At 60.1% G+C, this 27608-nt stretch overlaps 2 protein-coding genes across 7 annotated transcripts in view; one reads left to right on the top strand and one right to left on the bottom strand.

Annotated features, from left to right (window-relative positions):
- The first annotated feature begins 222 nt into the window (after nt 1–222).
- DCAF15 (DDB1 and CUL4 associated factor 15) lies at nt 223–8180 on the top strand. 2 transcript variants are annotated; one of them, XM_022558317.3, is made up of 13 exons: nt 223–393; nt 1980–2077; nt 2167–2302; nt 2938–3044; nt 3124–3263; nt 3348–3518; nt 5688–6122; nt 6186–6319; nt 6422–6550; nt 6643–6728; nt 6962–7066; nt 7144–7259; nt 7647–8180. In XM_022558317.3, exons 1-13 carry the CDS (start codon nt 262–264, stop codon nt 7700–7702), a joined length of 1845 nt encoding a protein of 614 aa, XP_022414025.1. In that variant the 5' UTR covers nt 223–261; the 3' UTR covers nt 7703–8180. The 2 variants fall into 2 exon arrangements, with proteins under 2 accessions (XP_022414025.1, XP_022414026.1); XM_022558318.2 differs by having other exon boundaries at nt 6228–6319.
- A 93-nt stretch (nt 8181–8273) lies between these two features.
- RFX1 (regulatory factor X1) overlaps nt 8274–27608 on the bottom strand; it is a 31644-nt gene continuing 12309 nt past the window's right edge. For 2 of the 5 annotated variants that reach the window (XM_022558314.3, XM_089905391.1), the window contains 19 exons: nt 25557–25666; nt 25236–25319; nt 24222–24329; nt 23165–23281; nt 21951–22046; nt 20382–20476; nt 16813–17179; nt 14803–14984; nt 13662–13781; nt 13456–13571; nt 13110–13228; nt 12918–13027; nt 12314–12465; nt 12142–12239; nt 10877–11026; nt 10574–10782; nt 9985–10138; nt 9856–9901; nt 8274–9706 (listed from right to left, as the gene is read on the bottom strand). In XM_022558314.3, the coding sequence (XP_022414022.1) occupies nt 9537–9706; nt 9856–9901; nt 9985–10138; nt 10574–10782; nt 10877–11026; nt 12142–12239; nt 12314–12465; nt 12918–13027; nt 13110–13228; nt 13456–13571; nt 13662–13781; nt 14803–14984; nt 16813–17179; nt 20382–20476; nt 21951–22046; nt 23165–23281; nt 24222–24329; nt 25236–25319; nt 25557–25666 (2603 nt within the window). In that variant the 3' untranslated portion in view covers nt 8274–9536. Of the gene's footprint in view, nt 9707–9855; nt 9902–9984; nt 10139–10573; nt 10783–10876; nt 11027–12141; nt 12240–12313; nt 12466–12917; nt 13028–13109; nt 13229–13455; nt 13572–13661; nt 13782–14802; nt 14985–16812; nt 17180–20381; nt 20477–21170; nt 21543–21950; nt 22047–23164; nt 23282–24221; nt 24330–25235; nt 25320–25556; nt 25667–27608 lie in introns of all 5 variants that reach the window. The other 3 variants (XM_089905392.1, XM_089905389.1, XM_089905390.1) reach the window with 3 other exon arrangements.

Consider the following 27608-nt stretch of genomic DNA (forward strand, 5'->3'; position numbering starts at 1 on the left):
CTCGGCGAGGGGCGCAAATGGGGCCTCTGACGGGGGCGTCCTTGCGGGAAGGCGGGAATACGGCGACAGGACGCGGGGACTGTACCGTCTCTACCAATCAAGGGCCGAGGTGGCTGTGATGGACAGGCGTAGCGGGCAAAGGCCCTGAGTGAGGGCTTTCACCCAACCCGCGGGCGGCAGTGCCGAGAAAGGGCCAATGAAGAGGCGGAGGGGGTGGGGCTAAGAGGCCGGTTGCTCCGGAAGTGGAGGGAGGGGGTGAAAATGGCGCCCAGCTCGAAATCGGAGCGGAACAGCGGGGCCGGGAGCGGCGGCGGCGGCCCCGGGGGCGCCGGGGGGAAGCGGGCAACGGGGCGGCGGCGGGAGCACGTCCTCAAGCAGCTGGAGCGGGTCAAGGTGAGGCCTGGAGTCTGGGAGGAGCGCGTCGAAGGGTGGGGAGGAGGGACGAGGGAGGCGGAGGGAGGGAGGGCGTTCGCGGGGTGAGGGGTTGGGGGCGGAGCCCCGGGGGAGGGGGGCTCGGAGGAAAGGGGTTGGGCGGGGCCCCGGGGAGACGGCTTGGATTGGGGGGGCTGCTGCGGGAGCTTGGATGAAGGGGGTTGGGGGCGGGGTCCCGGGGATGGGGCTTGGATGGAGGGGCTGGGGGCGGGGCCCCGTGAAGGGGGCTTGGATGGAGGGGGCCTTAGAGGCCGCTGGGGGAGTAAGGAGGAAGGGGGCGATCCAGGGTCAGACTCATTTTTCAAAACCCTGCTCCCACGGCCCTTCCGTTATGGAGCTTTACCGCCCCCTTGGCAGAGCCCTTGCTACCGGCTTTGGGATTCCTCCGCCTGGGGTTCCTCTCTCTGTCCAGCTCTGACCACAGGGGAGCTGGGAGTTCCTGTAGCTGCGTCTGCCTCCCGCATTGAATGGGACGGAGCTCCCTGGAGAAGGCCTGATCTTCAGCTACCTGAGCAGGGCTCTGTCTCCCCATGATACTGTAAACTCTCAGTGTGCTGGGATCTTTCCCCCATCAGTTTGGGAGCTCTGGGAGGGCGGACAGTCTGCTGTCAGGTCAGCAGCAACTGGGGCAGGTCTGTGTCTCCATGGATTGGGAGTAGTGTGCCTTGTCCATTAGGCTGGAAACTCTGTGAGCGCAGGGCTGTGGCTTCTCCTTTTGACTGGAGTTCCTGGGGCAGGGACAGTCTCCACCCTCAGCTTGACTGCTCCCTGGGTTGGGCTGTGGCTCCGCCCTTAGCTTGGAAGCTCCCTGGACAGGGATTGTGTCTCCCCAGCAGCCTGGGCCTCGCTGACAGGGCTGTTCCACCCTGGGATCTCCTTGAGGGCTGGGTTGTATCTCCCCCATTAGACTGGATAGCAGGGTCCAAGGTGCTCTGATCCCCCAGTGCCCAACTTGTGCCTGCCTGGCCCCCCAAATCCGTCCTTGGTGAAGTTTTTGGGATGAGGGAGTCTGTTGGAAGGGGGAATTGGGCAGGAGTTCGAAGGTCACTGGTCAGGTTTACCCTTCTGTCTGACTCAGCTGGCCCCCGAGGGGCCTGTGTGCCCCGTGTATGGGCTAGTGGGTCAGGAACAGGTGAGTGTAGTTGGTCAAGCCCCCATTCCAGGCTCCTTAGCGGTTCTCGATGCCCACAGCTCACTGTGCAGTGAGGCAGCCTTCAGGAAGGCAGCTCCGTGGCCCAGTGTGGGCCAGGGGTGACTGGGGGCGGTGATGCCAGTCCTAGTCCTCAAAGGTTGGGGGCTTAGGCAAGAGGAACCTTGAGGCTATGGAGGTGGGAGGATGGCTCGGGTCCCTGGTGGAGAGTCAGGCTCACACCGTTTGCACCTTCCAGAGCTTGGACCTCCCTGGACCGTTATGGTTGGCAGGGAGTAGGCCTGCATGGCTGGGCTGGACCCCAAAGGTGCTGCTCGGCCTTGGGTGAGGGGACTGGGGGGCTGCAGGCTGTTTCCGCCACGTGGTGCCTCAAGAGCCCTGGCTGCCCCTTCCTCAGATCAGTGGGCAGCTCTCTCCTCGCCTCTTCCGGAAGCTGCCACCCAGGGTCTGCGTGTCTCTCAAGAACATTGTGGACGAAGACTTTCTCTATGCAGGGTGAGGCTGGGGCCAGGCAGGGGGGTGGCTGGGTGGGGCGTCAGGCTGGCCCTGACCTGGTTACTCTGCCCCTCCCCCCATCCACACAGACACATCTTCCTGGGCTTTTCCAAGTGCGGCCGTTATGTTCTCTCCTACACCAGCAGCAGCGGGGACGACGACTTCTCTTTCTACATCTACCACCTGTACTGGTGGGAGTTCAACGTCCACAGCAAGCTCAGGCTGGTAGGGCCAGGCCTGGCGCTGGGCGTCCCTTCCAAGAGCGTGGCTCCCACCGGTCACGGCACCCCTCTGCGCCTCGGGTTTCATGTCCACAAATGAGAACAGCGCACTCGTGGGGCCGTGGCTGAGACTCCGAGTGTCAGGTCGGAGTGTAGGAAATGGCCATTTTTAGAGTTGAAAATGGGTCAACGGTAGCAATTTCATATGGTTTGAGGGCTCAAGCCAGGAGGGCCCGTTAGCTTTGTTAGGGCCGAGCAGGCTGCCACACCCACTTTAGCCCTGACCTCGACTCCTCAAATGCCCTACCCCAGGAGGTGAGTGCCGCTAACCCCAGTTTACACACGAGCTCAGAGAGGAGAACAGGTTTCAGGGTGGGTTGGGCTTGGAACCGATGTGTCTGGCTGAGCCCCCTCTGCTGGGGCAGGGCTCTCCTTGGCCGTGTCCTATCCTGGGCCCGGCCTCCCTGTGTCCCCCACTTGTGAGGGGAAATGCTTGTGAGTCTCCTCAGCCTGTCCTCAGGAAGGCAGAGGGGTGCTGGTGGGGGCTGTTTGGGGCTCCCTGGCCCGGTACTGCTGGCTGGTGCAGCCTCGGGTGGGCCTTGGGCCCGCTCGGACCCCCGACCCAAACATGCCTCTCAGGTCCGGCAGGTACGGCTCTTCCAGGATGAGGAGATCTACAGTGACCTGTACCTGACCGTGTGCGAGTGGCCCAGTGACGCCTCCAAGGTCATTGTCTTCGGCTTCAAGTGAGACTTAGGGATAGGGTGGTCAGGGGTGGGTGGGGCGGGCGCCTGGGCCAGGCTCTGAGGCTGTGCTGGCCCCCAGCACTCGCTCAGCCAACGGCATGCTCATGAACACGATGATGATGAGCGATGAGAACCACCGAGACATCTACATCAGCACCGTGGCCGTGCCGCCGCCAGGACGCTGTGCCGCCTGCCGGGACGCCAGCCGCGCCCACCCAGGTGAGGGGCCGGGGCCGGGGCGCAGGCTGCCTGCTTCCCCGCCCTGGGGCCACAGCTGAGCCTGCGTGGCCTGTGTCGCTGCAGGTGACCCGAGCGCGCAGTGCCTGCGGCATGGCTTCATGCTGCACACCAAGTACCAGGTGGTCTACCCCTTCCCCACTTTCCAGCCCGCCTTCCAGCTCAAGAAGGACCAGGTGGTGCTGCTCAACACCAGCTACTCCCTGGTGGCCTGCGCCGTCTCGGTCCACTCGGCAGGTAGGCCCCCAGGTCTGAGGACAGGCCCTTTGCGCGTGCGCTGTCAGCCTCGGGGCCCTGTGACCTAATGACTTGGCCAAGCGGCCCTGCGCGCTCGGTGCTGTCACTACCCTGCATCACAGATGAGGAGACCAGGGCCCTGGGGAGGTGAAGTCCCTCATCCAAGGTCACACAGCCAGGAAGTGGGAATGTGGCATCCAAACCCAGCCACTCCCCACCCCAGCGCTGTCCACTAGAACTTTCCACAGGGCTGGGATGTTCCAGATCTGCTGTATCTAATTTAGCTGCCACCAGTAGCCACTTGACCGTGGCTCATGTGACCAAGGAACTGAGTTGTTCAATTTAATTTTAGTCATGTTAAGTTCAAGTAGTCACATGCGGTCAGTGGCTACCATGCTGGACAGCGCAGTGCGTTCTTCTCCGCGAAAAGAGAAACGTTGATTAAAAATTTCAGGGAGTGGTTAGTGGACAGATGGCCTTCTTACATCTTTGATGATCGCAGAAATGCCAGTGAAAATCAGGTGATGTCCCCCAGCAGAGTGGCAGATGTTAAAAAGCTGGATAATGCCACTGGCTGGTGGCAGCGTGGGGCCCTGGGGGCTCTCCCGCTCTCCCAGGGCCTTATGGCAACAGACGTGCCTGTGGCCCAGCAGCGCTGCACCCAAACATGTCTGAAGGTTTGGTGGCAGGAGCCAGGGGCTGCCTGGTGTCCATCGCTGGGGTTTGGGGAGGTAGGACAGGGTGGGCACTTCCCTTGGGTCAGCAGGGAGAGCCCCAACGTGAACATCTGTGGAGAGTGTACCTTAAAGACATGTTCAAGTGCAGAAGAAACACAAGAAGATCTGTCACCTGATACTGATACCACTTATATTTAAATTTAAGACGTGTTCCAATTTTGCCAGAATGCAGTCAAATAAAGATGCCCACTGCGAATTCCCTGGTAGTCCAGTGGTTAGGACTCCGTGCTTTCACTTAGGGCCTGGGTTCAGTCCCTGGTCGGGGAACTAAGATCCTGCAAGCTGCGCGGTGCAGCCAAAAAAAAAAGATACCCACTAACTACATTTAAAATGGTTGTCCCTAGGGGTGTGGGAGGGTATTGGACATGAAAAGAGGATTCTATGTATATAACTAAGCCCACAGACCAGCAAGGGGCAGGGTGCTTTGTCCTCAGGCCTGTCCAGGGGGCTCCCACCCCTGCCCTGGCCACCTGTGCCGGCACGGGCAAGGCCCTGCTTCTCGCCAAGCCGTGAGCCCCCAACAAGCCAGGCCTGGATGGGGCCGCCACCCCCTGCCCCGTTAGGAAGGACCACATGGGACAGGATTCAGCCCGTGTGCACACAGCCCAGGTGAGGGGCATTGTCATCAGTGTTTAACACTCATCTCACCCTAGGAGGGTATTCACACAGAGGGGCAGTTTTGACTTGAACATTTTCCACTCACTCCCCCTCCCCTCCAGAAGAAGTGCCACCACTCTGGCAGACAGGAGTTCGTTGGCAGACTTGTATTATCTCTCAGTGTGACCTTGGACAAGTTTCTCTGAGCCTCAGTCCTGAGTCTGAACTGGGAGGACAGTTCCCCTCTCCAAGGGTTGCTTGAGGGGGGCCCAAATGAAGCAGGGCAGGCAGAGCCCAGGGCCTGGCCATGCTGCTGCTCGTGAATGCGCTGGGTTCTCCACACTGACATTCCCCAGAAGGGGATCTGCCTCCCAGTCAGATGGAGTCATAGAGGCCTGGGATTCGGGCAGTCTGTGCCTGTGCTGGTCTGGCTCGCGTTGGGAAGGACAGAGGGCTGTGTAGTAAACTGTCAGACTTAAGTGGCTTTTACCTGGTATGATGATGGCATGTCAGCTTACCAAGCGCAGGGATTTTTGTCTGTCTCGTTCACTCCTCAGTCCTCAGTGTGTGGCATACAGCAGATGCTCAAGAGTAAGGTTTGAATGAACATGATTTTGTGTGTGTGTGTGTGTGTGTGTGTGTGTGTGTAAAAGTCCTTTTTCCCTTTTGGGTGTTTCAGACTGATCTCAGAATATGTACATCTTCTAGAGGGGTCTCCTCATGGTGGATTTCTAAGAACCCCCCAGCATAATGAGGGAGATCGGAAGAGCATTCTGGACTTGAACTCATCTGTTGACCCCCTTCCCACATCCATCACTTTATTTTTATGTTCCAGGTGATAGCAGCTTCTGCCAAATCCTGTACGACCACACCACCTACCCCCCGGCCCCTCCCAGCCCCCCTGGGCCCCAGAGCCCAGAGATGCCCCCTGTCCTCCCCACCCTCTGCCCCGAAGCGGCCCCAGCCCGGCCCTCTGGGGCCCCCGAGCACTCGCCTGCCATCGCCAAAGCCAAGGAGTTTGTGGCTGACATCTTCCGCAGGGCCAAAGAGGCCAAGGGTGGGACCTCGGAGGAAGTCCGGCCACCCCCCTGCCCGGGGCCCTCTAGCAGCCGCTGCCGCCTGCCCTCTGAGCCCCTAGCCCCAGGTGGGGAGGCGGCGCCCCGGGACAGCCCCCTTGCAGCAGAGGTGCCCGCCTCCGAGCCTGGATACGTCAACTACACCAAGCTGTATTATGTGTTGGGGTCCGGTGAGGGGACGGAGCCAGAGGATGGTGAGCGGGGAGCCCACCTGGTGGGGTCCCAGGCGTGGGAGGCTGGCCTGGAGGGGCCTCTAGGCCTCCTACCGCCATCCCTACCCCCACATCCTGCCCTCTCAGAGTTGGAGGATGACAAGATCTCCCTGCCCTTCGTGGTGACTGATCTCCGCGGCCGCAACCTACGGCCCATGCGGGAGCAGGCTGCTGTCCAGGTTGGTGCTGGCAGCGGGCAGGCCAAGGGGCAGCTCCCGGGGGACCTGCTGGGATGGCAGTTGGCGCAATCCTCCCCCTCCCCCTCTGCCCACTGTCCACAGGGTCAGTACCTGACAGTGGAGCAGCTCACACTGGACTTCGAGTATGTCATCAACGAGGTCATCCGCCATGATGCCACTTGGGGTCACCAGTTCTGTTCCTTCAGTGACTACGATATTGTCATCCTGGAGGTGGGCCCAGGTGTCGGGCAGGGCAGGCCCAGGGCCTCCCAGCTCTGGGCAGCACTCTCAGTATGTGTCACCATCCACACCCCGCCCCCCAGGTCTGCCCAGAAACCAACCAGGTCCTCATTAACATTGGCCTGCTGCTCCTGGCATTCCCGTCCCCCACCGAGGAGGGCCAGCTCCGGTGAGTGGGCAGGGACCCCACCCTCACCCTTGCCCAGCGGGGTCCTGCACTCAAGACCTCTCAGTGGGGGGAAGGGGGGATGTGAGAAGACTCCCCCTGCCCACCAAAACTTGGACTGGCCGCTCCATTACTGCTTCAAAGATAAAGGCCCCTCTGGGTAGCCTGGGTTCAAGCTCAGGGACCCTGTGGTCCCACTCCCTTTCTCCTCTGCTCACCATCCCTCCCCGCTGTAGACCAAAGACCTATCACACCAGCCTCAAGGTGGCATGGGACCTCAACACGGGCATCTTTGTGACAGTCAGCGTGGGCGACCTCACTGAGGTCAAAGGGCAGACCAGGTGAGGCAGGGCCGGGGGCCAGGGCTGGGGGTGGGTTGGGCCAGGGTGAGGAGAACTGCTCACCCCCTCTCCCTCAGCGGCAGCGTCTGGAGCTCATACCGCAAGAGCTGCGTGGACATGGTCATGAAGTGGCTGGTGCCTGAGAGCAGCGGCCGTTATGTCAACAGGATGACCAACGAGGCGCTGCACAAAGGTGGGCCCCGTGACCTGACGACAGTCCAGGACTGAGGTCCTTATCCTGGGGCCAGGCCAGGCCCAGAGCACGCACTAATCCCTAAGTGTTGCTGAATGGAGGAGCACATTGGCTGAGCTAGTGGACACCGTGGCATTGGGTGAGGGGAGGGCAGCCCAGGCCAAGGCCAGGGGGCCAGCTCAGGTGTGGCACCTGGGGGCCCCCGGCCAGTCATTCAGTCATTCAACAGACATTTTATTGAAAGGCTGCAGGCAGGAGGCAGACATAACTTTGCAGGGTGCCTGCCTTCCAGTACCTTTTGGGCCCATATCAAGTCAGGGAAAGAGGCCTCTCCTACAGCCTGGGCAGGCCAAGGTTCCAAGGCTTTGTCCCCACCCTTCCCTGCAGGGTGCTCACTGAAGGTTCTGGCAGACAGTGAGCGATACACGTGGATTGTGCTGTGAGGGCCCGGCCGCCCTGGACACTGACTCCAACTACCTCCGCGGCCTGGGAGCTGGCCGCCTTCCCGGCAGCCTCTGCCGACCGACCGATGACCGGCACTAGTGTTAGGCTGCGGGAAGGGGGCTGGGCGGGGCAGCCCCTGGTGGCCTGAGAGTCTGGACGCTTCTTATTTATGCCTATTTAAGTTGGAAAGGGGCAGAGGGAGGGAGCCCCCTGCCCCACCAGCCTTGAGCGCCCGCCTTCACCCTAAGCTGGGCGTGGGCCCTCGTTCCTCACGAGTTTGCCCCTTTTCTCGGCTACAGGTGTGGACGTTGCCCCCCTACCCCCACCCCAGGGAGGCCAGATGGATCCCATACCCCTGCCCTGTCCACCCCCAGCCTCTCCCCTGACCTGAGGTGGTGAACCTCGTGGCCATCACACCTCCCCTTCCCGGCCCTGTTGTTCCTCTTCACATAATAAATGTTTTATTTCTGAACCTCACTGAGTTCCCTTTCCTGCCTGCCACTCAGGTGCTCGGGGCCCAGCTGGAGCCCCCAGCCCCAAGGTTCCCACCAAGGCCCGGCAAGTCAGCAGTAGGCAAATATCACAGCGGAATTTATTGTGTTTTAAGAAAGACTACAAAAAGGTAGAAAACAGCTCGGCACACTAGACTACCACACGCGTGGACACTTCCACCACCAGGAGAAGGGAGGCCCCGAGGGGTAAGGAGGGGGAGTCGGCAAGCCACCCCAAAAGCTGGAGCACACGGAGCACACAAAATAGTGATTTTTATACAATAGATCAGGTTTGTTTTTTCTCTTTTTTCGCTTTTTGCCATAAACATCTATCTCACAGGTTGAAAACACTGAGAAAACCGGAACAGATAAGGCCATGATGGTTGGAAAAAAACCCAACAAGTTACCGACTCCGCTCAGGCGGCGCTCACAAATCGCACAATAGTCATGTGGAGGGCGGGGATCGCACGCATGGAGGAGAAGCACGGTCTCCAGGGAGAGTAGGAGCGTAGAGATTCCATTACAAACCAGCGGCGAGGAGGGCCCAGGACTCAGGGTCCAGGATCTGAGCGAGTGGAGCACCCAGCCCTGGCTGGGGCAGGCGTGGGCACTTCCGGGCCCGCTGCCTGCAGCAGGTCCCTCTGGGCTTGGCGCCCGGTCCAGCCTGCTGCTCTTTGGAAGCTGGAGGTGGTGCCCCTTCTGCCCTCCCCCTATCCAGGCCGGGCAGTGCCCCCCTCTAGGGCTGCGGGGCAGGGGAGGGCCCAGCTCTGGAGAAGATGCGACACCCACAGCTTTAATTGCACTTATACCAAGGAGTGGGAAGCGGCGGGGCTGCTGGGGGAGGGATCCCGGGGCTGCTGCTGACAGTGGCGGGTCCCCAGGTGATGCCCACCTGCGCCCACCCGGGGCTCAGGGCTGGGCCTAGGACAGGCTGTGCAAAGCCAGCGAGCTGAATAAGTTAACAGTTCTGCAAGGGAGGGGGCCTGCCTGCCTGCCCCCTGGGGGGGGTGGGGGTGGGGCTGGGGGAGGGAGATGCTGCGGCCTTTGGGGCCAAGGGCCAAGCTGGCTGCCCCAGGGGGCACCTGGGCACGTCGGCGGGTTCCTTAAGGCACGTCTTTTGTGTCAGAGTTTGCAGCTGCGGCTCCGCCCGGCCCTGTGATTGTGCCGGCTCCATCCGGGGCAGGGACCCCCTTACCTTCCCTGTCTCGGAGGCCCCCTCCCGGCCCCGGCCGAGGCTGGAGCGGTGACAGCGAAGCCACAGAAGCTGTGAGGGACCCTGGCGAGGAGGGGCAGCAGGGTAGGGCGGGCGGGGCGGCGGGGTGCGGCGGGGGAGGCCACGGGCTTAGCTGGAGGGCAGCGCCTGCACGAAGAGGCCACGTGCGTCTGTCCGCGCCAGCTTGGCCGGTGGCTCCAGAGTCTCGGGGCCCAGCGCGGGTGACTCGCCACCGGCCGCGAGCGAGATGTCCTGCGGCAGCTCGTCCTCGCTTTCCTCCTCCTCTTCCTCCTCCTCGTCTGGGGTACACGGACCAGGCCTGGCTCAGCGTGGGGTGGCGGCGCCACCAGGCCGCCACATGGCTCCCCAACCGCCGCCTCCTCCACCCCAGCCTCGCTGTACGCCACCCCCTGGACTCTGGCCCTCGGTAGGGGCACGCTTTACCTACCTTTGTCCGGGTCCAGGGGGTTCAGCGTGGTGGCCAGGTTGGCGAACTGGAAGGAGGGGAGAGGAGAAGGAATGAGGGTCTTGCCTAGGGGCACCCCTCCCGTGCCCTCAGCGGACCCGTCGTGCGCACCTCGCCCATGACGGCAATGGGGGTCTCGCCCTTGGCCTGGGCCACGCGATGCTCGATCAGGTAGTACATGTACTCATCGTAGAGCAGCCGTATGAGATGGAAGGAGCCGAAGCTGGCGGCGCTGCGCAGAGTCAGGTCCCGGATCACCATGGAGCTGTGGGAGGCGACAGAGAGGAAATCCTCAGGCCGGGACCCGCCCCGCGCCCCTCTTCCCTGCCGTAAGGACCCCAGGCCCGAGCAAGCCCAGTTACCACCGCCCGGCCCCGCACACAGGATTCCCGGTCAGAGAGGCAGGGCGTCCCTCAGAGAGGGAGGAGGGCCCGAGCCCCGCCCACCACCAGCAGGACCCTCGACTTTCTAAAAGGCACCCGAGTCCCCCCAGGGGGTGGGGCTTTCTCTGGTCCAGCCAGAGAGGGTGGGGCTGGGGCCCTCATCCAGCCCCACCCTCCTCGAAGAGGCAGAGCCTTCACTGGTCCCATTTTGGCCTGATCCCAAAGCAAAGGAGCCTTCTCTGGGTCCGGCCCTGGTGGGAGGAACGTCCTCCCGCCCAGCCCCTTCCCCGCCCGCATCCCGCCCAGCCAGAGCGCACCTGTAGAAGGACCACTTGAGGAGGAAGAGCTTAGCGGCCTTGGGAAAGCCGGCGCTGCCCTGGTAGGGCTTAAGCACTTGGCTCACGACGCCGTCCAGCCAGGCCGCCCACTGCTCCAGTGAGTTCTGCTGCTGCAGAGTCACTTTGAAGTCCTGCTCCAGCCGCTGCACCACGCGGTCCTCGCAGCGGCATACCCACGAGGCCTGCTCCTGGGACACAGCGGGCAGGTGCCCGGGGCTCAACCGCCGCCCCGGGCCCGAAACGCCGGGCCGCCCCGCGCTCGCCTGCCCCGTCCACGCTCACCTGCACGTTGGCGAAGTCCACGCGATTGAGATCGCTCAGCATCTGGTTGATCTGCGCGGTGTTCTGCAGCACAGCACGCGCCGCCTGCGCCAGGTGGTTGAGCGACGTGTAGCGCCGCAGGGTCTGCGCGAAGGCGCCGGCCGCTGCCACCTGTGGGGCCCGGGGCTTGTGGCTTCCGCGGAACCCACCCCGCACAGCCCCCTGCCCCACCCAATGCGACCTCTCTGAGCCTGTTTCTTTCTCCTAAAAGGGAGGAATGTACCTTGTTGCTTTCGTTGGGAGATCAAAGGGTCGGGGTTTTCAAACTTTGGGCGACCACCCACCCAAAGAATGCCTCCCAAAAAAATCAATGTATTGTATCTGAAGAGCATTATTATTTTTCATCAAAGGACACAAGTAAATCTCGGAGGGCATTGCCCAGAAAGGGCACTACTTCCATAACCTTTGGTTTCATTTTGTTTGTATTATTATTCCCTTGAATGTCAGCTCCGGGAGGGCCAGAGTTTTGTGCATCTTGTTCATTGCTGTGCTCCCAGCACTCAGAACCATGCCGAGCACACAGCAGGTGCTCAATAAATGCGTGTGGAATAAATGAATGAATACATAAGTCTTACCCGTTCTGAAGGGCTCCCCCGGGATCCAGCTTCTACTCTCTCCACAGGCCCCCAACCCCAGCCCTGTGTCCAGCGTACCCAGGGGTCATTCTTCAGACATCCCTTTCTGTTTAGCTGTCTTGTTGGCATTTTCGGGACTTTGAAAACAAACTTTTTTTTTTCTCTCTCTTTTCTTTTTTTTTTCTTTTTGCTCAAGAGCAAGCACACTCCATCTAATTCCTCACATCTTGGTAGTTAGTGAATGTGCAGCATTGACAAAGAGGGCTATTCTGTTTCCTTATAGATGTTTTTGGTTTTGGTTTTTTTGGTTTTTTTAAGATTTTATCTCTTTCTGAACACCTAAAGCACTTTCTGTTGAAGCTCTCTGAAGAGAACTACTTCAAGTGTGCATTTGGTTTTAATTTTTTTAAGATGCTGTGTTGCATACAAAACACCACACACAGGTTGTGTTTCAGAAGTGGGCTCCTGAGGAAGCTGGTTTGTAAAGACAACGCCCAAAGCTCACTCTGATGGGACAGACACGGGGACAAATCTTACTGCCTCTGTCAGGCAGAGGAGACCGAGGCCCCCAGCCCCGCCCCCCCCCGCAGCCGGGAGGGAGGCCCCGGGCTGTGGGCCAAGCTGGCCCCTCAGCCCCCGTCACGCCCTCACCTTCACCCGCAGCATCTCCTCAGGTATGTTCACCATGGCGTGGGTGAGCCAGCTCTCCAGGCTCTTGGCAAAGTTCCGGATCGCTTGGGTCAAGGCACCTGTGGGCGGTAGGGGGGCTGGTCAGGACTTAGGGGTGGGGTGGGGTGCGGGGACCGGGGGGCCGTGCACTTACTGGGGATGGGCCGCAGCACATCGGGGATGAGGATCTCCACCAGGCCCTGGTACAGCACGTTGTCACAGTGCTTGGTCCACTGGAGCACGGGCTCGAACTTGGAGAGGAGCACCAGGCTGGCCTTGGGCAGCCGCTTCTCGGCCTCATCGTGCCTGTGGGCACCCACCCCACCCGGGGGTCACAAGGACATTCCATGGTCCTGTACCCAGGGTCAGAAGGGCACAGCGCCCTCACCCCACCCTGGGGTCAGGCAGGTACTCTCTGTCTCTGGAAGACTCCCGGGGTCAGGCTGACACAGACCCCACTGCCCCCAGGGTCAGACAGGGATCTTAACACCCTGCACACTGGGGCACAGGCATCTACCCACCGCAGGGAGGAAATGGCTTGGTGGGGCACGCCATCCCAAACACCGAGCATCAGACCGGTACCGATGCACACTCTGGAGGCGGGCTCAGAAGGCCACGTGCACCCCACAAACTGCAGGGGTAGAGAGGAGCCCCCACTCCTGCATGAAGTCTGAGGTCTGGCCGCCCCAGCCTTGGGGGCTGACTCACATGGTACCCAGCCTCCTCCCTTCCTCCCCCACTCCCCCAAAGGCACTCACACAGCCAGCGGCGGTGCCTCGCTGGGCTGGCTCAGGTTGTACCTCCAGAAGGTTTTCCACAGCGTCTCCACCAGGGTGAACTGCAGGTTCACCATGACATCGACGATGGCCTGTTGGGGAGGCTGGATGCTCAAGGGGGCTGAGCGGCAGCGTGGCCCTCCCTCGCCCCTGCCCACTGCCCAGATGCCCTACCTCACAGTGTTCCCGGTACAGGACCTGGAAGGCCTTGATGTCCCCAGGCCCGATGCCTTCGGGCAGCACTTTGCCCTGGAGGTCGAGCTCTGAGAAGTCAGGAAGGCTCCTCGAGGCATCTGGGGGCAGAGGAGACACCGTGAGCCCCTGTATCCCCCAGCTGCCTGCACCCTTGAGCCTCATCCTGGGATCCTGCTAAGTCGGCACCACTTTGCTACCAAGCAGAAGTTCCCCCGTGCGCACTGGGGGCGAAGAGGTTCCGGGAGGACAAGTGAGCCATCTGCACACTCTCCGGGGGGCCACAGACCCTGCCCTGGGCCCGCCCCAGAGGCCAGGGAGCCCTCACCCAGAAACTGCTGGTACTGCTGGACCTGGGCGCTGATGTCCGACAGCCCAGTGGCCTGCTGTGGCCCCACGGCCACACCGTTGGTCATGCCCTCCATCTTCTGGATGGGTTTGAGCCTGGAGAAGGGATAGACAGGGGACTGGAGTGGAGATGGGCTGCCATGCCTTTCCCTGCCCGCCAGCACCGGGCCAGCCCTGCCCTCCTACCTCTGTTTTTGCGAGAAGGGTTGGCCCCGCATGGCCATGTGCTGCTGGTCCTCCATCAGCCGCAGCAGGGGTGAGCTGGCCTTGATGCGCAGGCCATAGTAGTGGTACTTGGAGTTGCCCCTGGGAGGGAGGCAGAGGATGAGGGCTGGGCTGGGGGTGGTCACCGATCGTCCACCGGGAGCTTCACATCACACCTGCCTCTCCTCTCTGCTAGGGGGCCGAACAGAGCCCGGGGGCGAGACCCATATTTCCACAGAGCTGGGGGTGCTGGGCTGGGGAAGCCACAGGGACTATGGGTGCCAAGGAGAGGCCCCCAACTGCAGACTGAGCTCTGTGAAGACAGGGCCAGAGTCAGGGGCAGGCACTTAGCAGGTGTTTGCTGCCTGCTAGTCATAACAATCTTCCAGGCACTGTTCTGAGCACTTAGCATATTCGAATCCACCTGCTCCTCATCCCTACCCTATGAAGGGTACTCCTAGCATCCTAGATTGACAGCTGAGGAAACTGAGGCACAGAGACATGCAGTACTTTGCCCAAGGTTCCGCATGTACACATGCATGAATGCATGAATGAGGTGATGTCTAAGGCCTAAGCTGGGAGCTGGAACCAAGAGAAGAGCGGGGCTCAGCCTGGAGAGGTGTGGGGGATTGCAAAGGAGAGGCAGGGAAGAGCGGGTTCATGGGAGGGCTCCTTGCTCCTTCCTAAGTGAATTCACTGACTCATAGGCCCTGATTAAGCAATGACTGTGTGTAGCCCCTGCACTCTCAAGGGACGTGCATTTCAGCACTGGAAAACAGATCAGAAAGGAGAAGTAACGTAAGAGGCATGTTGGATGGTGCTCAGTGCTAAGGAGAATAAAGTAAGGGGGTTGGATGCCAAGGAGGTGAGGGAAGCCTGGAGTTTTAGTTAAGGGGGTCAGGGGACGTTTGAGTCAGGAGGTGGGGAAAGGTACGTGAGGCAGAAGGCACAGGCAGTGCAAAGGCCCTGAGGTAGGAGCATGCAAGTGTCAGAGGAGCTGTGAAGAGGTCAGTGGGGCTGGAGTGGAGTGAGCGAGGGGACAAGGGGAGCTGAGGACCTCGATAACTTAGGGTGAGGTTGGGCCCTGTGGCTGCTAGGGACTGTCAGGGGCAGGTGGCCCCACCTGGTGCCGAGACGTCGGGTGCGCAGGCCCATGAAGACGGAGCGGATGAGCTTGCCGAAGGAGGCGGCGTTGACGGGCTCCAGCTTCTGCTCCTGGCAGTGCAGCAGGTAGTGGCAGTAGAGGGTGCTCCGAGGCAGGCTCACGCCCTCGGCTGTCTCATAGTTGTCCAGGAGCCACTGGACCTGGGGCCCGAGGAGGGATGGAAGAATGCTAAGAATTGCTTCCATTTCTCAAGTGCTCGTTGCTAAGTGCTCTCTATATTTATTTCTGATTGTGATCTTGACAACCACACTGCAGAGGGTGTCATATCACAATCACCCATGGGAGCTAAATCCAGTGGAACTCTCTAGAACTGCACTGTCCAAATCAGTCACCACCAGCCACACAGAGCTGTTAAATTAATTTACACCGAATGGAAAAAGCCAATGTCAAAAGGTCACATAAAGTATGAGTCCATTCATAGAACATCCTCGAAATGACAGCATTAGAGAAATGGGGAACAGATTCGTGAGTGCCGGGGGTTAGGGATGCTGGGAGGGGGGAAGGCAAGGGTGACTACAAAGGGTTAGCAGGAGGGGTGTGTGGTGACGGAACAGTTCTGCATTTTGACTGTGATAGTGGTTTCCCAAACCTACCCATGTGATAAAAAGACACAGAAGTAGACACCCTCACATTGTACCAATGTCAGTTTCCTAGCTAGATGCTGTGCTACGGTTACGTAAAATGTAATTAGTGGGGTAACCTGGGTGAAGGGTCCACAGGGATCTCTGTACTTTTGTGCAGCTTCTGTGACTATAATTCTTTTGAAATAGTTTTTTAAAAAAACAACTCAGTTCCCGGGACCTTGAAACTCACATTTCAAGTGCTCAATAGCCTCACGTGGCCAGAGGCCCCTGCACTAGGCAGCACAGAGAGAAAATATTTATCACTGGGGGATGTTCTATCAGACGGCACTGGTCTAGCAAAGCATGTTTTCAGGACCCATTAGGGAGTCATGAAATCAGTTATGTGGGTTATGACCAGCATTAAAATATTACACTTAGAAGCCAGGCTGCATGGGTGCATAAGGGAGGTCCTGTCTTCTGAGAAACCTTCTGTCTTGGTTATGGGTCCACAATGGGTCGCCATGGGAGAGGGCGATAGTTAAAAATGAGGGGAAGGGACTTCCCTGGTGGTGCAGTGGTTAAGAATCTGCCTGCCAGTGGAGGCGACACGGGTTCTATCCCTGGTCCGGGAAGATCCCACATGCCATGGAGCAGCTAAGCCCATGCGCCACAACTACTGAGCCTGCGCTCTAGAGCCCGCGAGCCACAACTACTGAAGCCCGCACGCCTAGAGCCCGTGCTCCGCAATGAGAGAAGCCACCGCAATGAGAAGCCCACGCACCGCAACGAAGAGTAGCCCCTGCTCACTGCACCTAGAGAAAGCCCACGCACAGCAATGAAGACCCAACACAGCCAAAAATAAATGAATGAATAAAAAAATAAAAAAAATAACGAGGGGAAGCCATCGCATCAGACGTCAAGCTCCAAGAGGACAGGGACCACCCCAGGACAACCCACCTACAGTCACAGAGCTGGTGAGGGGCCCAGTCAGGATTAGGATCTAGGGCTGCTCCACAGAGCCACGCTAGGCAGAGGAAGGTTATCTCGCTGCCTTCGGGATGGACACAGAACCTTGCTCGGGGCAGCTGCTTGCATGGTGGTGCCTGCATCTCCCTCCCCTTGCTATCTATCCGCCATCACCAGTTACTATCAGAGTAGATGACACTTCTTGGGTAATGGCTCCAAGAGCGTCATGCATATTAGCTGAGGCCCAGAGAGGCTGAGTAACTTGTATGAGGCCACACAGCGAGGATTCAATCCAAGGCCATCTTCACCTGAGCATCCTGACACCAGGCTAACCAGGCTCCTGCTGACGGTGGCCAGCAACCACCATCCACCACCCACCACTCCCACCCAGGGTCCCCCTCCCACCCCCGCCTCCCCTGGGGCCTGGGTTGGCACTTACAGTGGCTGGTGAGGCACGGGTGGTGTGGGAGTAGGACTGGCTGGCACTGCCCAGCATGTAGCCGCCTTGGATCACGTAGGTGCCTGCTCCGCTGCCACTGCTGCTGCCACTGCCACCGCCACCGCCACCGCCTCCCCCGCCGCCACTGCCGCCGCTGCTGCTGTTGCTGGCCCCACTCCCACTGCTGGTGGAGCTGGCGACGACCTGGCTGCCGGACACGTACATGGGCACAGAGCCACTGCTGGCCACCGCCTGGGAGGTGGCAGGTGTGCTGACCTGGGCAGCCGTGCCCGCAGCCTCGTAGTAGCTGGTGCCTGCCGTCTGCGTGTACAGCGGCGTCTCGGGGTAGGGGTAGGTGCTGGAGCGGCTGCAAAAGTAGAGGGAGGGAGTCAGGGGACAAGAGCTGGGTGGCACAGGGGCATGACTGAGGGGGCAGAAGGAGAGCAGGAAGCAACAGCCCCGTGCATCACCCCAGGTGCATGATGGGCAAATTTTCACTTAATCCTCAAAGTGGCCCCCTGACTTGGGAGTCCCTACTTCAGATGGGAGGAAGTGGAACTGGAAGAGCTAAGTAACTTGCAATAGGCTACACACTTCAGTAAATCATAAAAAGAGCTACTGAGGGAATTCCCTGGTGGTCCAGCGGTTAGGACTCACGCTCTCACTGCCAGGGGCCCGGGCTCAATCCCTGGTCAGGGAACTAAAATCCCACAAACCACGCACTGCAGCCGAAAAAAAAAAAAAGAACTATTGAGTGCCTGCTGTATGCTGGGCACTGTTCTAGGTACGCTGGACCCAACAGTGGATGAGAGAGAAAAGGTCCCCCACAGGGGAGTTAATGCCTTAGCGAGGGAGCCAGAGGAGAAGCCAAGTGCAAAGGTAAATTGAGGGCACTTCAGAAGGTGGTACACACCAAGGCACATGAGGCAGGAAGAGGGTGCTGGAGAAGCGGGGGCTCTACTTCTAAATCCAGCAGCCGTCACCCTGAGGGGCTGGTCAACAATGACTATCGGGGTACAGATGTGTTTCCCTTTGACCCAGAAACCCACCCCACCCCGGAGAGCTCTCCAGCTATCCCAGGATCTGCATCAGGTCACATGAGCTCAAGGCTGCAAATCATAGCAAGAGAGTAAAAATGACTGGCGGCGGGGGGGGGGGGGGGCGGTCCATCTTTAGTGGGATGTCAAGTTAAAAGGTGATGGAATCTTACACAGGGGTGAGGAAGGAGGAAGAAGGTCTTGGGGTCCTGCCAAACAAGCTCCAGAACATTCGGTTAGGTGAACAAAAGAGGCAGGGAAGGGTGCAGAGAGTGGGAAGAAGGGGGAGATTACATGGCATTTCGTATCTATATCTGCCATCTGTGAGGGTGGAGGGCCCGCGGACTGGGGGCAGGCACTTCACTAAACGTGGCTGGACACAGTTTTGAATTTTGAGCCCTCTCAATGTATTAGTGATTTAAAAACATAAGTTAAATTTTTAGAATCCAGAAAGGGAGGGAGGCCCGTCAGGAGCGGCCTGGCTCAGAAGGTGCTGAAGGATGCAGCGGAGGGAGTCTTGGGGGCCTCTGCGGGCAGCAAGGAGAGGGACTGGGCTGGGGGATGTGATCACTTGAGGTGCGCAGCATTGCCCATCAGACACCAGGATGCAGCTCTTGATCACTGTGCCCTGGTTCGCATCAGTTCACATCTACTGCACGGGTGACACCCAGAGTGCGTGACCTGAGCAGGGACTGGTAAGTGCCCATGCCCACCTCGGCAGGAGCCAAAACCAGCCCAGCACCCTACACGCGACACGTGCTCCCAGAAAACATTGCTTTGGTAACTGTTTGCTGAATGACTGAATAAATGAATGTGTGTATCTCTGGACACAAGCTGGACAGGGCCAGGGACGGAGGCCCAAGGGCTGTGGCTTTGGTCAGCGTGGGGATCTGGACCAGCAAAGGGCTGGGAACATGGTAATGACCCACTATGAGGGAGAGGTAATATACAGTGTCCTCAAAAACTTCACATAGCAGAAGAATCTGATGGCAACAATGGACTCCGTGTGATCAAACACATAAACACAGAAGGAAGAACTGAACCCAGAAGCAAAAGACAGACCGGGACTTCCCTGGTGGCGCAGTGGTTAAGAATCCGCCTGCCAATGCAGGGGACATGGGTTCGAGCCCTGGTCCGGGAAGATCCCACATGCCACGGAGCAACTAAGCCCTTGCACCACAGCTACTGAGCCTGCGCTCTAGAGCCCGTGAGCCACAACTACTGAGCCTGTGTGCCACAACTACTGAAGCCCGTGTGCCTAGAGTCCATGCTCCGCAACAAGAGAAGCCACCACAATAAGCCCGTGCACCACAACGAGGAATAGGCCCCGCTCACCGCAACTAGAGAAAGCCCGTGCGCAGCAACGAAGACCCAATGCAGCCAAAAATAAATAAATAAATAATTTTATTAAAAAAGAAAAAGAAGCAAAAGACAGACCAGGAGAGGCAGAAGAGCCCCTGGGGGCCCTCGGGAGCCCGGCTCCTCTTTGGAATGTCCTCTGTGGTCCCTGCCAATTCTGGTCAACTGCACAGATAAGAGAGACTGGCAGCACTGGAAATAAATCAACAGAACTATGAGGTAGCTGCATGCTGTAGACCACGACTCAGGTGCCAGGGTCACACCCTTTGGGGTCAGCCACAGCATCAGGACCCAGAGACCAAGTCGTTCCATGAGCTAATCCACCCCCAGCATCATGCCCACAAGAACAGGTGGCAGGGACATAAGAAAAAAATCAGGCAAATGCAAAGAAAGCCAAATGAAGCTTCCAAAAACTGAAACAACAACTAGAGACTATAAGCCCTGGAAATATTCCCATGGAGAAGGGGAGCTCCTTCTCCATGGTAATATATATGGAGCATCCCCAGCAAGGAGCCAGAGCCGGGGTTAAGGCAGGCCTGGGGCTGACATCTGCCTGATGTGGCACATGCTGACGCTGAGCTGTGTGCAGCACCAGTGAGTGGAAGTCACCTACGTGTTGGCTGGGTGGGGACTGGCTATGTCATTCATGCTGCGGCTGTATGATGGAGTATCACACAGCAGTTAAAGAGGGTGACTGGGACCCACATGGTCGAAGAGCTTCGAGCTACATGGCAGGGGAAGAGATAGGGGACAGAACACGCTGCCTCTATTTCTGAACAAAGAAAGGGGGTAATTTCTATTCTCAGAGTATCTCTGGGAGGAAACAAAGAAATGGGCCACAGCCTCCCCTCTGGGGCATGTTTGGGGGTCAGGAGTGAAGGAAACTTTTTTTTCACAGTTTAACATTCCCTATTCCTTAGAAATTTTTATCTTGTAAAATTAAAAAAAAAATTTTCCCATTTTTGTTTTCTGTTTTCTTGCATAGAACCAGACCAACCTGATTCCAAAGCTCTTATGCCTTGCTGGGATGCCCTTCCCAACTTGCCAGGGTCCCCTCTGCTTTACCGCCACTTGAGGCCTTGAAGGCTGGCTGGTCCGCTGGGGGCTGGGGCCTCAAGTCCCAGGCGGTCCTGAGCAGACCCATGCCCCTCCTCCTGTCCCCTCCCCACTCACATGGCGCTGGCCGTGTAGCTGGCATCACTGCCCTCCACATACTGCACTTGGCTGGAGTACACATGTGGGACTGGCACCTGCTGGAGCTGCTGCACCTGGCACAGGAGGAAGGGTACACAGAGGGTCAGGGGTGGGCCAGCTCCTCGCCTCTGCTTCTAAAAGTCTGGCAGCTCCCCAGCTGGAAGGCTGCACTTCTGGGCTCTCTGAATACCCTGGACGGGGCCAGGGCTGGGAATCAGGCACAGCTGTGTCAGGAGAAGCCAGGACTCTCTGCTTGGGCTGGGGACAGTAAAGGTAGGGCCTGAGGTGCACAGAGGGGACCCCAGACAGGGTCCTACCGTGGGCGTGAAAGTTGAAACCCAGCGGCAGAGCCAAGTCCTGGTACAAGGCTGTCACTAAAGCCGGAGCCTGGAACTACAGACATGGCTTCAGGGCTGGAGCCTGCATCAGGGACGGACCCCAGTCTACAGGGACGCGGCCTAGAAACCTTGAACCGGATGCTAGGGGCGGAGCCGGGGCCAGGGGTGGGGCCCCGTTTGTGGGCCAGAATCTGGAACTACTGACAAAGTCTTTGGGGCGGGGCCTGAGTTCCCCACCCCATCCCCCACCCCAGTCTGTAGTGGCAGAGCCTGGGACCTGGAGCCCGATTTAGGGGGAATCAGAGGCGGGTCCCCAGACTGGCTGGGTGGAGGTGGGGTCTACAGGGCCTGCGGGGCCGGGCGCGGGCCGGGGCCGGCGGATCCCGCCCCCGCCCGCTCTTTGCACCCCGCCCATTCGTCCGCCACCTACTTTGAGGGCCGTGGCGGCCGTGCCGAACACTAGCACTTGGGGGACTCTCTGGATCCTGACCCTCTGGTCGGGGCTGGCTCGGGCCAGGAGCCCGGGCCGTGGCTCGAGGACCACTTTCTGCTGCGGCAGGAGCAGGTGCGGGGGCAGCACGCCCACCAGCTCCACCCACTGCTCGGCGCCCGGCTCGTAATGGGGCGGCGGCGGCTCGGGGCTGCCTAGCTGCGGGGCCTCCCCGCTGCACGCTGGCGGTTCCGGGGCCAGCACGCCCGGCCCGGGCCCAGGCGTGGGCGGCCGGGGCGGCGGCTCCGGTGGCGGCGTGGGCCGGGGCTCTTGCTGCTCTGCCTTCCTAGCGGGAAACTGACTGCCTGAGCTCTGGAGGACAAACAGAGACACTGGGGGGTCACCGGGGGCGGCCGCGGGTGGGGCTCCAGGCCTCCACCGCCCACGAGGCTGCTGAGCTCACTCAGCAACCCGACCAGAAGATCCCCACCCCGTGTGAGGGAGGGAGAACCGAGATCTCTCTCAGCGAAACCTGGGCCTTAAACTGCCAGGTGCCCGGAAGGAGTAAGGCTCCAGGACCGCATCCGCAGCCCAGGGCCAGAGGTGGAGCCCAGGATGGGGCTGGGGTTCTGAAGGCTCCAGCTGCCTCCCCACCTACCCACCCACATCCCCCCAGGGGAGCTCCACTCCCTCCCTGCGGCCTGAGGGGCCTGCACCCCTCCCCAGCTCAACCCAGGCCTAGCCCCAGTTTGCCCAGAGGTAGGTGGGGGAGACACACACCTCTTGAGCCACGTGGACCGGCTGGAGCCCTTGCACTGTGAGCTGCTGCACGGGGCCAGCTTTGGGCACTTGTGGAGTGGCCTGGACCACGGACCTCTGGGGAAGGAAAGGCAAGTCAGACTACGGTAACGATGGCGATGATGGCTGCCCACCTGCCCCTAAGCACCACCCCCTGCCCACGTGAACTCATGTAAGCCTCACAGCAGCCCCATAAGGAAAGACGCCACCTTTCTCCGGCTTTTCACTGCTGGCCCTGCACCTAGTGCCTTCCAGGTTCATTATCAGGTTGCCTCTGGGCGCCATGTTACAGGTGTGTAACCCAGGCTCAACAAGGTGAGGCTGATGGGAAGTAGCACTGAGTTGAACTTGGGACTGACTGAGGGGTTCCCTGCGCTCTACCCCCACTCCCTACATGGGTTATCCCGCTCGCCCATGATACTGGCTGTCCTTACTTCCATGCTATGGAGGGGATGCGGCATTACCCTCAGGGTACAGAGTGAGGGACAGAGGCTGGGAGGCGGGAAGCTGCTCAGTGATGGGGCCAGGACTTGAACCCAGGCCTAGAGGTTCAGAGGGGCTCTGGTGCCAGGCAGGAGAATATCTGTGAATCCTTCAGGGTGGGGTTTCTGCTTTCCTCCAGGGAAAGGGTCTATGGTTTTCATCTGGTTCTCCAGGGGATTGGGAACCTCCCAACCTGAGTGGTAACGACCAGATGGCAGACAGCCCTTGCCTCTTAACCTGCTCTGGCTGCCGGGGGGGGGGGGCAGCTCAGAGTGAGGCCTCCTCCAGAAGACTGGGCATGGTTTTGGAGGCTGAGGCCTCTCGCTGAGCCCCCGAGGGGCGAGCCAGGACTTGGCCTTGGGGTTTCCTCCAGGCAAATGGGCCCAGAGAGGCCAAGGCTGTTTCTCGAAGCTGTTTCCAGTGCCTGCTCGGTGTCAGGTGCTTTCCACGAGGACGCACTTCATCCTCACGGCGGCCCCAACCGCCCTGCTCCCAGGCCCTCAGGGAGGAGCCGTTATTTAGGTGAGAACGTGAAGTCTGGAGAGAAGCAGAGGTGCTTGCCAAAGGCCTAGGTGGCAGGCTGGGGCTGGACCCCCATCTGCTGGTCTCTCACAGGCCTTCCCCACTGCAACTCCCACTGACAAGTGAAGGAGGACGCAGAGGCCGCCTGGCCAGCACCCTCGCCCCTGCCACTGCCCGCCTTTGCCTGGCACCTCTTGGGTGACGGGGACACTCTGCTGGACGCCGTGGACTTGCAGCTGCTGAGGCACTGTGCCCGTGGGGGCCCCAGCCGTCTTGCTGGAGGAGCTATTGGCCTGCACTGGCGACCGCTGCAATGGAAGGAGACACGGTGTGTGTGTGGAGCGGCCGGGGCCTGACAAAACGCTGCTCGAAAGGGCTGTCCAGAGAGCTATTAGGGGAGGGCAGCAGCCAGAGGGGACGTAGCCAACCACCTAAGCTGGTAACCATCCTTTGCATCCAAATGCCTGGTCCCCACCACAGCCCCAGTCATCCCAGATGCAAGGCTCAGAGTTCAGACCCATCTTCCCCAGCGAAGAGGGCTGGGACTCGAGCCTCAGCTCATGGGCCACCTGCTGCCTCCATCATCAGATGGGCTGCAGCCCTGAAGTGAGAAAGGATAGGTGAGGGCACCCCTGCTTTCCAGATGATTTGCTGACGCACAGATGGGGAGGGACGTGTGCAGGGCCACACAGTGGTGAGTGGTGGCACCGGGTGCTGACCCCAGGTGGGCTGGCTGCAGAGCCCGACAGCTCTGGGCCGTGCTGTGTCACAGTGGGCATCATTAACTGTTTCACACATTTCTAACTCGGGGCTCAGTAGGCTCTGAGGGCCTGCCCAGAGTCGCCAGGACTGAATGGCTGAGCCAGGGATCTGACCTGGAGCTCTGATTGCTGACACCCATGCTCCCGGCCACCCACGGCTCGCCTGCCTCCACACCCTCACTGGTGTTCAGGGGTCCCTGGATTCCATCCTGTGGTCAGAGGAGGAACCTCTACCCACCCTGTCAAGGGAAGAGGGGCCCACTTTGCCTCCTGGGATGCAGTGCCCTGAGCTGGAGCTTCAAGGCCCATCTCGACCCAGGGGAGAAGCTGCCTCCTCCTCCTGGAGCCGGGCTCAGCTCAGAGCCAGCAGGGGTAGGATCTGGCGGCCGAGCCACCCCAGCCAGGGTCAACAAAGACTTGGGAGGAGTGAGTCCTGACTCCTCTGGGGAGAGGGGTGGGGAGGGTGGCCAAAGGGGCCGCCACCTACCTCAGGAGGTGAGTGCACCTGCTGCGTGCCATGCACCGTCAGGGAGACCTGGCCACTCTTGCCGCCCGGGACTGTGCTCTGCACCACCAGACGCTGTGTGGGGAGAGCCTGGAGCCAGAAGGACCACAGTTCACTGACAACGGCCTGTGTTTTTTTTGTTTTTTCTGTTGTTTTTTTTTTTTGCTGTACGCAGGCCTCTCACTGCTGTGGCCTCTCCCGTTGCGGAGCACAGGCTCCGGACGTGCAGGCTCAGCGGCCATGGCTCACGGGCCCAGCCGCTCCGCGGCATGTGGGATCTTCCCGGACCCGGGCACAAACCCCTGTCCCCTGCATCGGCAGGCGGACTCTCAACCACTGCGCCACCAGGGAAGCCCCGGCCTGTGTGTTTTTAATGAGCACCTGTGTCGTGCCAGGCGCCGTTCTAGTGCTGCATGCCTGCTAGCTCACAGAATCGCCCTGACAGTCCTGATGCTGCAGTCACTCCCCCACTTCACAGAGGTTTAGGACAGTGAAAGTACTTGCCCGAGATCCTGGAGCCCATGTGCAGCAGAGCTGGAGTTTGTGTCCAGGGAGCCTGGCTCCACAGGGCACAGGAAATGTGCTCTCACCCTTGAAACCTGACAGGACTTTGTCCCGGTCCACTCTGGATGCCAGCACCCGGTGTGTAGCCTTCCAGGCGACAGACCACCGTGCACTCACGCCCCTGTGCTGGCTATGGGTTCTTGGTTCCTAACCGGCTTTGGCTTCTCTGCTTTGGGACACTGGGGCTGGACCCACCAGCCACGTTCCTTACTGTCAATCCTCAGGTCTCTGTTAAGATGACTCCTGCAGCTCTTCCTTCCCCAATGGGCCCTGACTGACACGGCCTCACCGGCTGGAGGCAGCAGGTAGGGCAGCCCCTGGATAGGCCCCATAGCCTATGATGCTGGTGAGGGTAGATAAGAGCAGGCCACAGGGGTGGGTTCTGCACCCTGGGGAGGCTGTGAGGGTGGGGGCTGGATGCGGGGCGCTTACCTGTTGGGGCACCGGGATGTTGGTGAGCTGGAGGGGTGACACGTGGCCCGGCTTGGTCTGCACACTCGTCTGGACCAGCAGCCGCTGTGGGGGAAGGAGGAGGGACCTGAGCCACGCTGGCTTCCCCAGGGAGGCCCGGCCCGGAGCAGGGAGGTGGGGGGATTTGCTGGGGCGGCAGCAGTGAACATCTTGATAAGAACAGGTGAGCAGATGGTTCGGGCAGCAGAACCAGGGGGGAAGCAAGGTACCCACGGCCACAGCCTCGCTGCCCCCCTCAGGTGCCCTCTCTACACACCCCTGGGGGAGGGGTGTGTGTCCTACCTGCTGGGTGCCCTGCACCTGCTGCACCACCTGAGTGGGGACTCCAGTCTGGCTGGCCGTGGAGCCCGGGCTGGCCTCTGACACAGTCTCGCTGGCCCGCATGGCACCTTCTGTAGGGAAAGGTCACCAGGTCAGCTCTGCCTGCCGCCACTGCCCCCACCCTGAGCCTGAGCCCGCTGGGATGCGACAATGCAGCCTGAAGCTAGCTCTGGATGGGGCTAGGCTCTCCAAGAATCCTGCCTGGCCCCTGGTCAGCCCCAACACTGCCCAACATTGGGGTGGGCTGGGGGCCCCAAGGGCCTATAATCCTTAACACCCAGAAGCAGCCTCCCTCCTCACCCCTACCCTCACTGTCCCGAAGTCAGACCAGAAGCGGTGACTGAGAAGCCATGATGCAGCGGAGGCTTGGAGGGATGGATGCCTCTGCCCAACAGGCAGGACTGTGGACCGTGACTGACCCCGCCCCCCGCCCCCCCGCAGGTCCCACAGCCTTGCAAGGCGTCGGGGCCACCTTCCTTGAAATGACCCCTGGCTTCCCAGGGATGGAAGCTGGTCAGAGAAGTCGCCCCAGAAGATCTCACAGGCCTGCGGCCAAACACCCCCTCCCTCTCCACCGTCCCTGCTTCCCAGTCCTCACTGGGGTGTAGGGGGGCAGAGGGCTTGGAGCTGGGCGGGCGGGTACTCACGCTGACAGGCAGCCAAGAAGAGGCAATCATAGAACATGGTGCCCACCTGCCCCACCGCCCCGGGGGAGCCTGCCCAGCACTCTTCGCCCACCTCTTTGGGAACAGCAGGCTGTGCGGGCGGCTTTATACCTGCAACCTTGGGGAGCTAATCCCCCCAGTGGATGCAGAGTTCCTGGCTGTCCTCTTAGGATAAACACACTTCCCTCCCAGTGGGCAGAGCCTTCGTGGGGCCTTCGTGGGGCTGGGGCCACTGTGTGGGGTCAGGAGGGAGGCTGGTACCCAGAGATGCTATCAGGAAGGCACGGGTCGGGTTTCATGCACATCTCGCTAAGTGATTAACAGGGGAGCTGGGGGCGGGGGAGGGGCGTGGAGCACGAGTGTCCCTGAGAGGCACTGGTTGGGAGACCCTCACCCCAGCTGGGACACAATCCACCCCACCCCCTCTGTGTCGCCTGGTTGCTCCCAGCAGTTTCAGTTGTGGGGTAGGGCTGGGGGCACACATGCACCTGCCCTTCCTCCAATGTGCTGCCAGAAGGAGCCAAGGTCCCAGTCCCATGCCCTGGGAGCCCTCTGGTGGGATTGGAGGGCAGTGGGCAAGGAATAATAAAAGTAACTATAGCACTTCCGGTGCCCCAGGCACTGCAGTAGCATCTTCCTGGGCAGCTGGAAATGGAAAGAACTTTTATTACCTCTGTTTTTAGCGAGGGCAACAGAGACCAGAAGAGGGGAAGTAACTTTGTCCGAGGTCGTCCAGCCGGGAACTGGCAGACCAGAACACAGGCTCGTGTCTGTGCCCACATGACTGTCACACCATGTGTGGAACCCAGAGTCAACGGTCAGGCCCAGGCTGAGGGCCCAAAGGCAGTGGTGTGCAGACTCAGGCCTGTGGGTACCGGAGGACAGTGAGCCAGGGGCCTATGGGGACACCACAAGGTCCAGAGCATCCCTTTGGGGCTCAGCCTCCAAAGCGGGGAGCTGGGCCTCAGCTGCTGTGGGGAGACATGGAGAAGGGCCTGGCCGGGACAGAAAGGTCACCCTAGGTAGAAGCAAGGACCTCAGGGGCCAAGTCTGGGGCAGAGCACATGAATGTATGTATGTTGGGTGTGGGGGAGTGGTAGCCAGATGTGGGGCGGACAGTAACCGCAGGCCTGCTTGGCCAGCTGCCTCTGCAACCAGTTCCAGGGGTCACCGATTCCTATGTTTTGCTGGAATTGTCCCTCGCATCTATTGTACTTAGGCTTCCCTGAATGGTAAAAGAGGAGGCCCTCCCTGAGCTGGCCCGCTGGGAGGAACCCGAGAAAGCCCCACGTCATGTGAGGGGCCCGGCACACCTGGGTGTCCATGAGGCACAGGAAGCCAGGCACAG

Source organism: Delphinapterus leucas, unplaced genomic scaffold (genome assembly GCF_059928025.1).
Source record: "Delphinapterus leucas isolate spDelLeu-1000000601 "Yukka" unplaced genomic scaffold, BTC_Dleu_Yukka2 spDelLeu_asBTCV2_sq25, whole genome shotgun sequence".
NCBI classification, from domain to species: domain Eukaryota; kingdom Metazoa; phylum Chordata; class Mammalia; order Artiodactyla; family Monodontidae; genus Delphinapterus; species Delphinapterus leucas.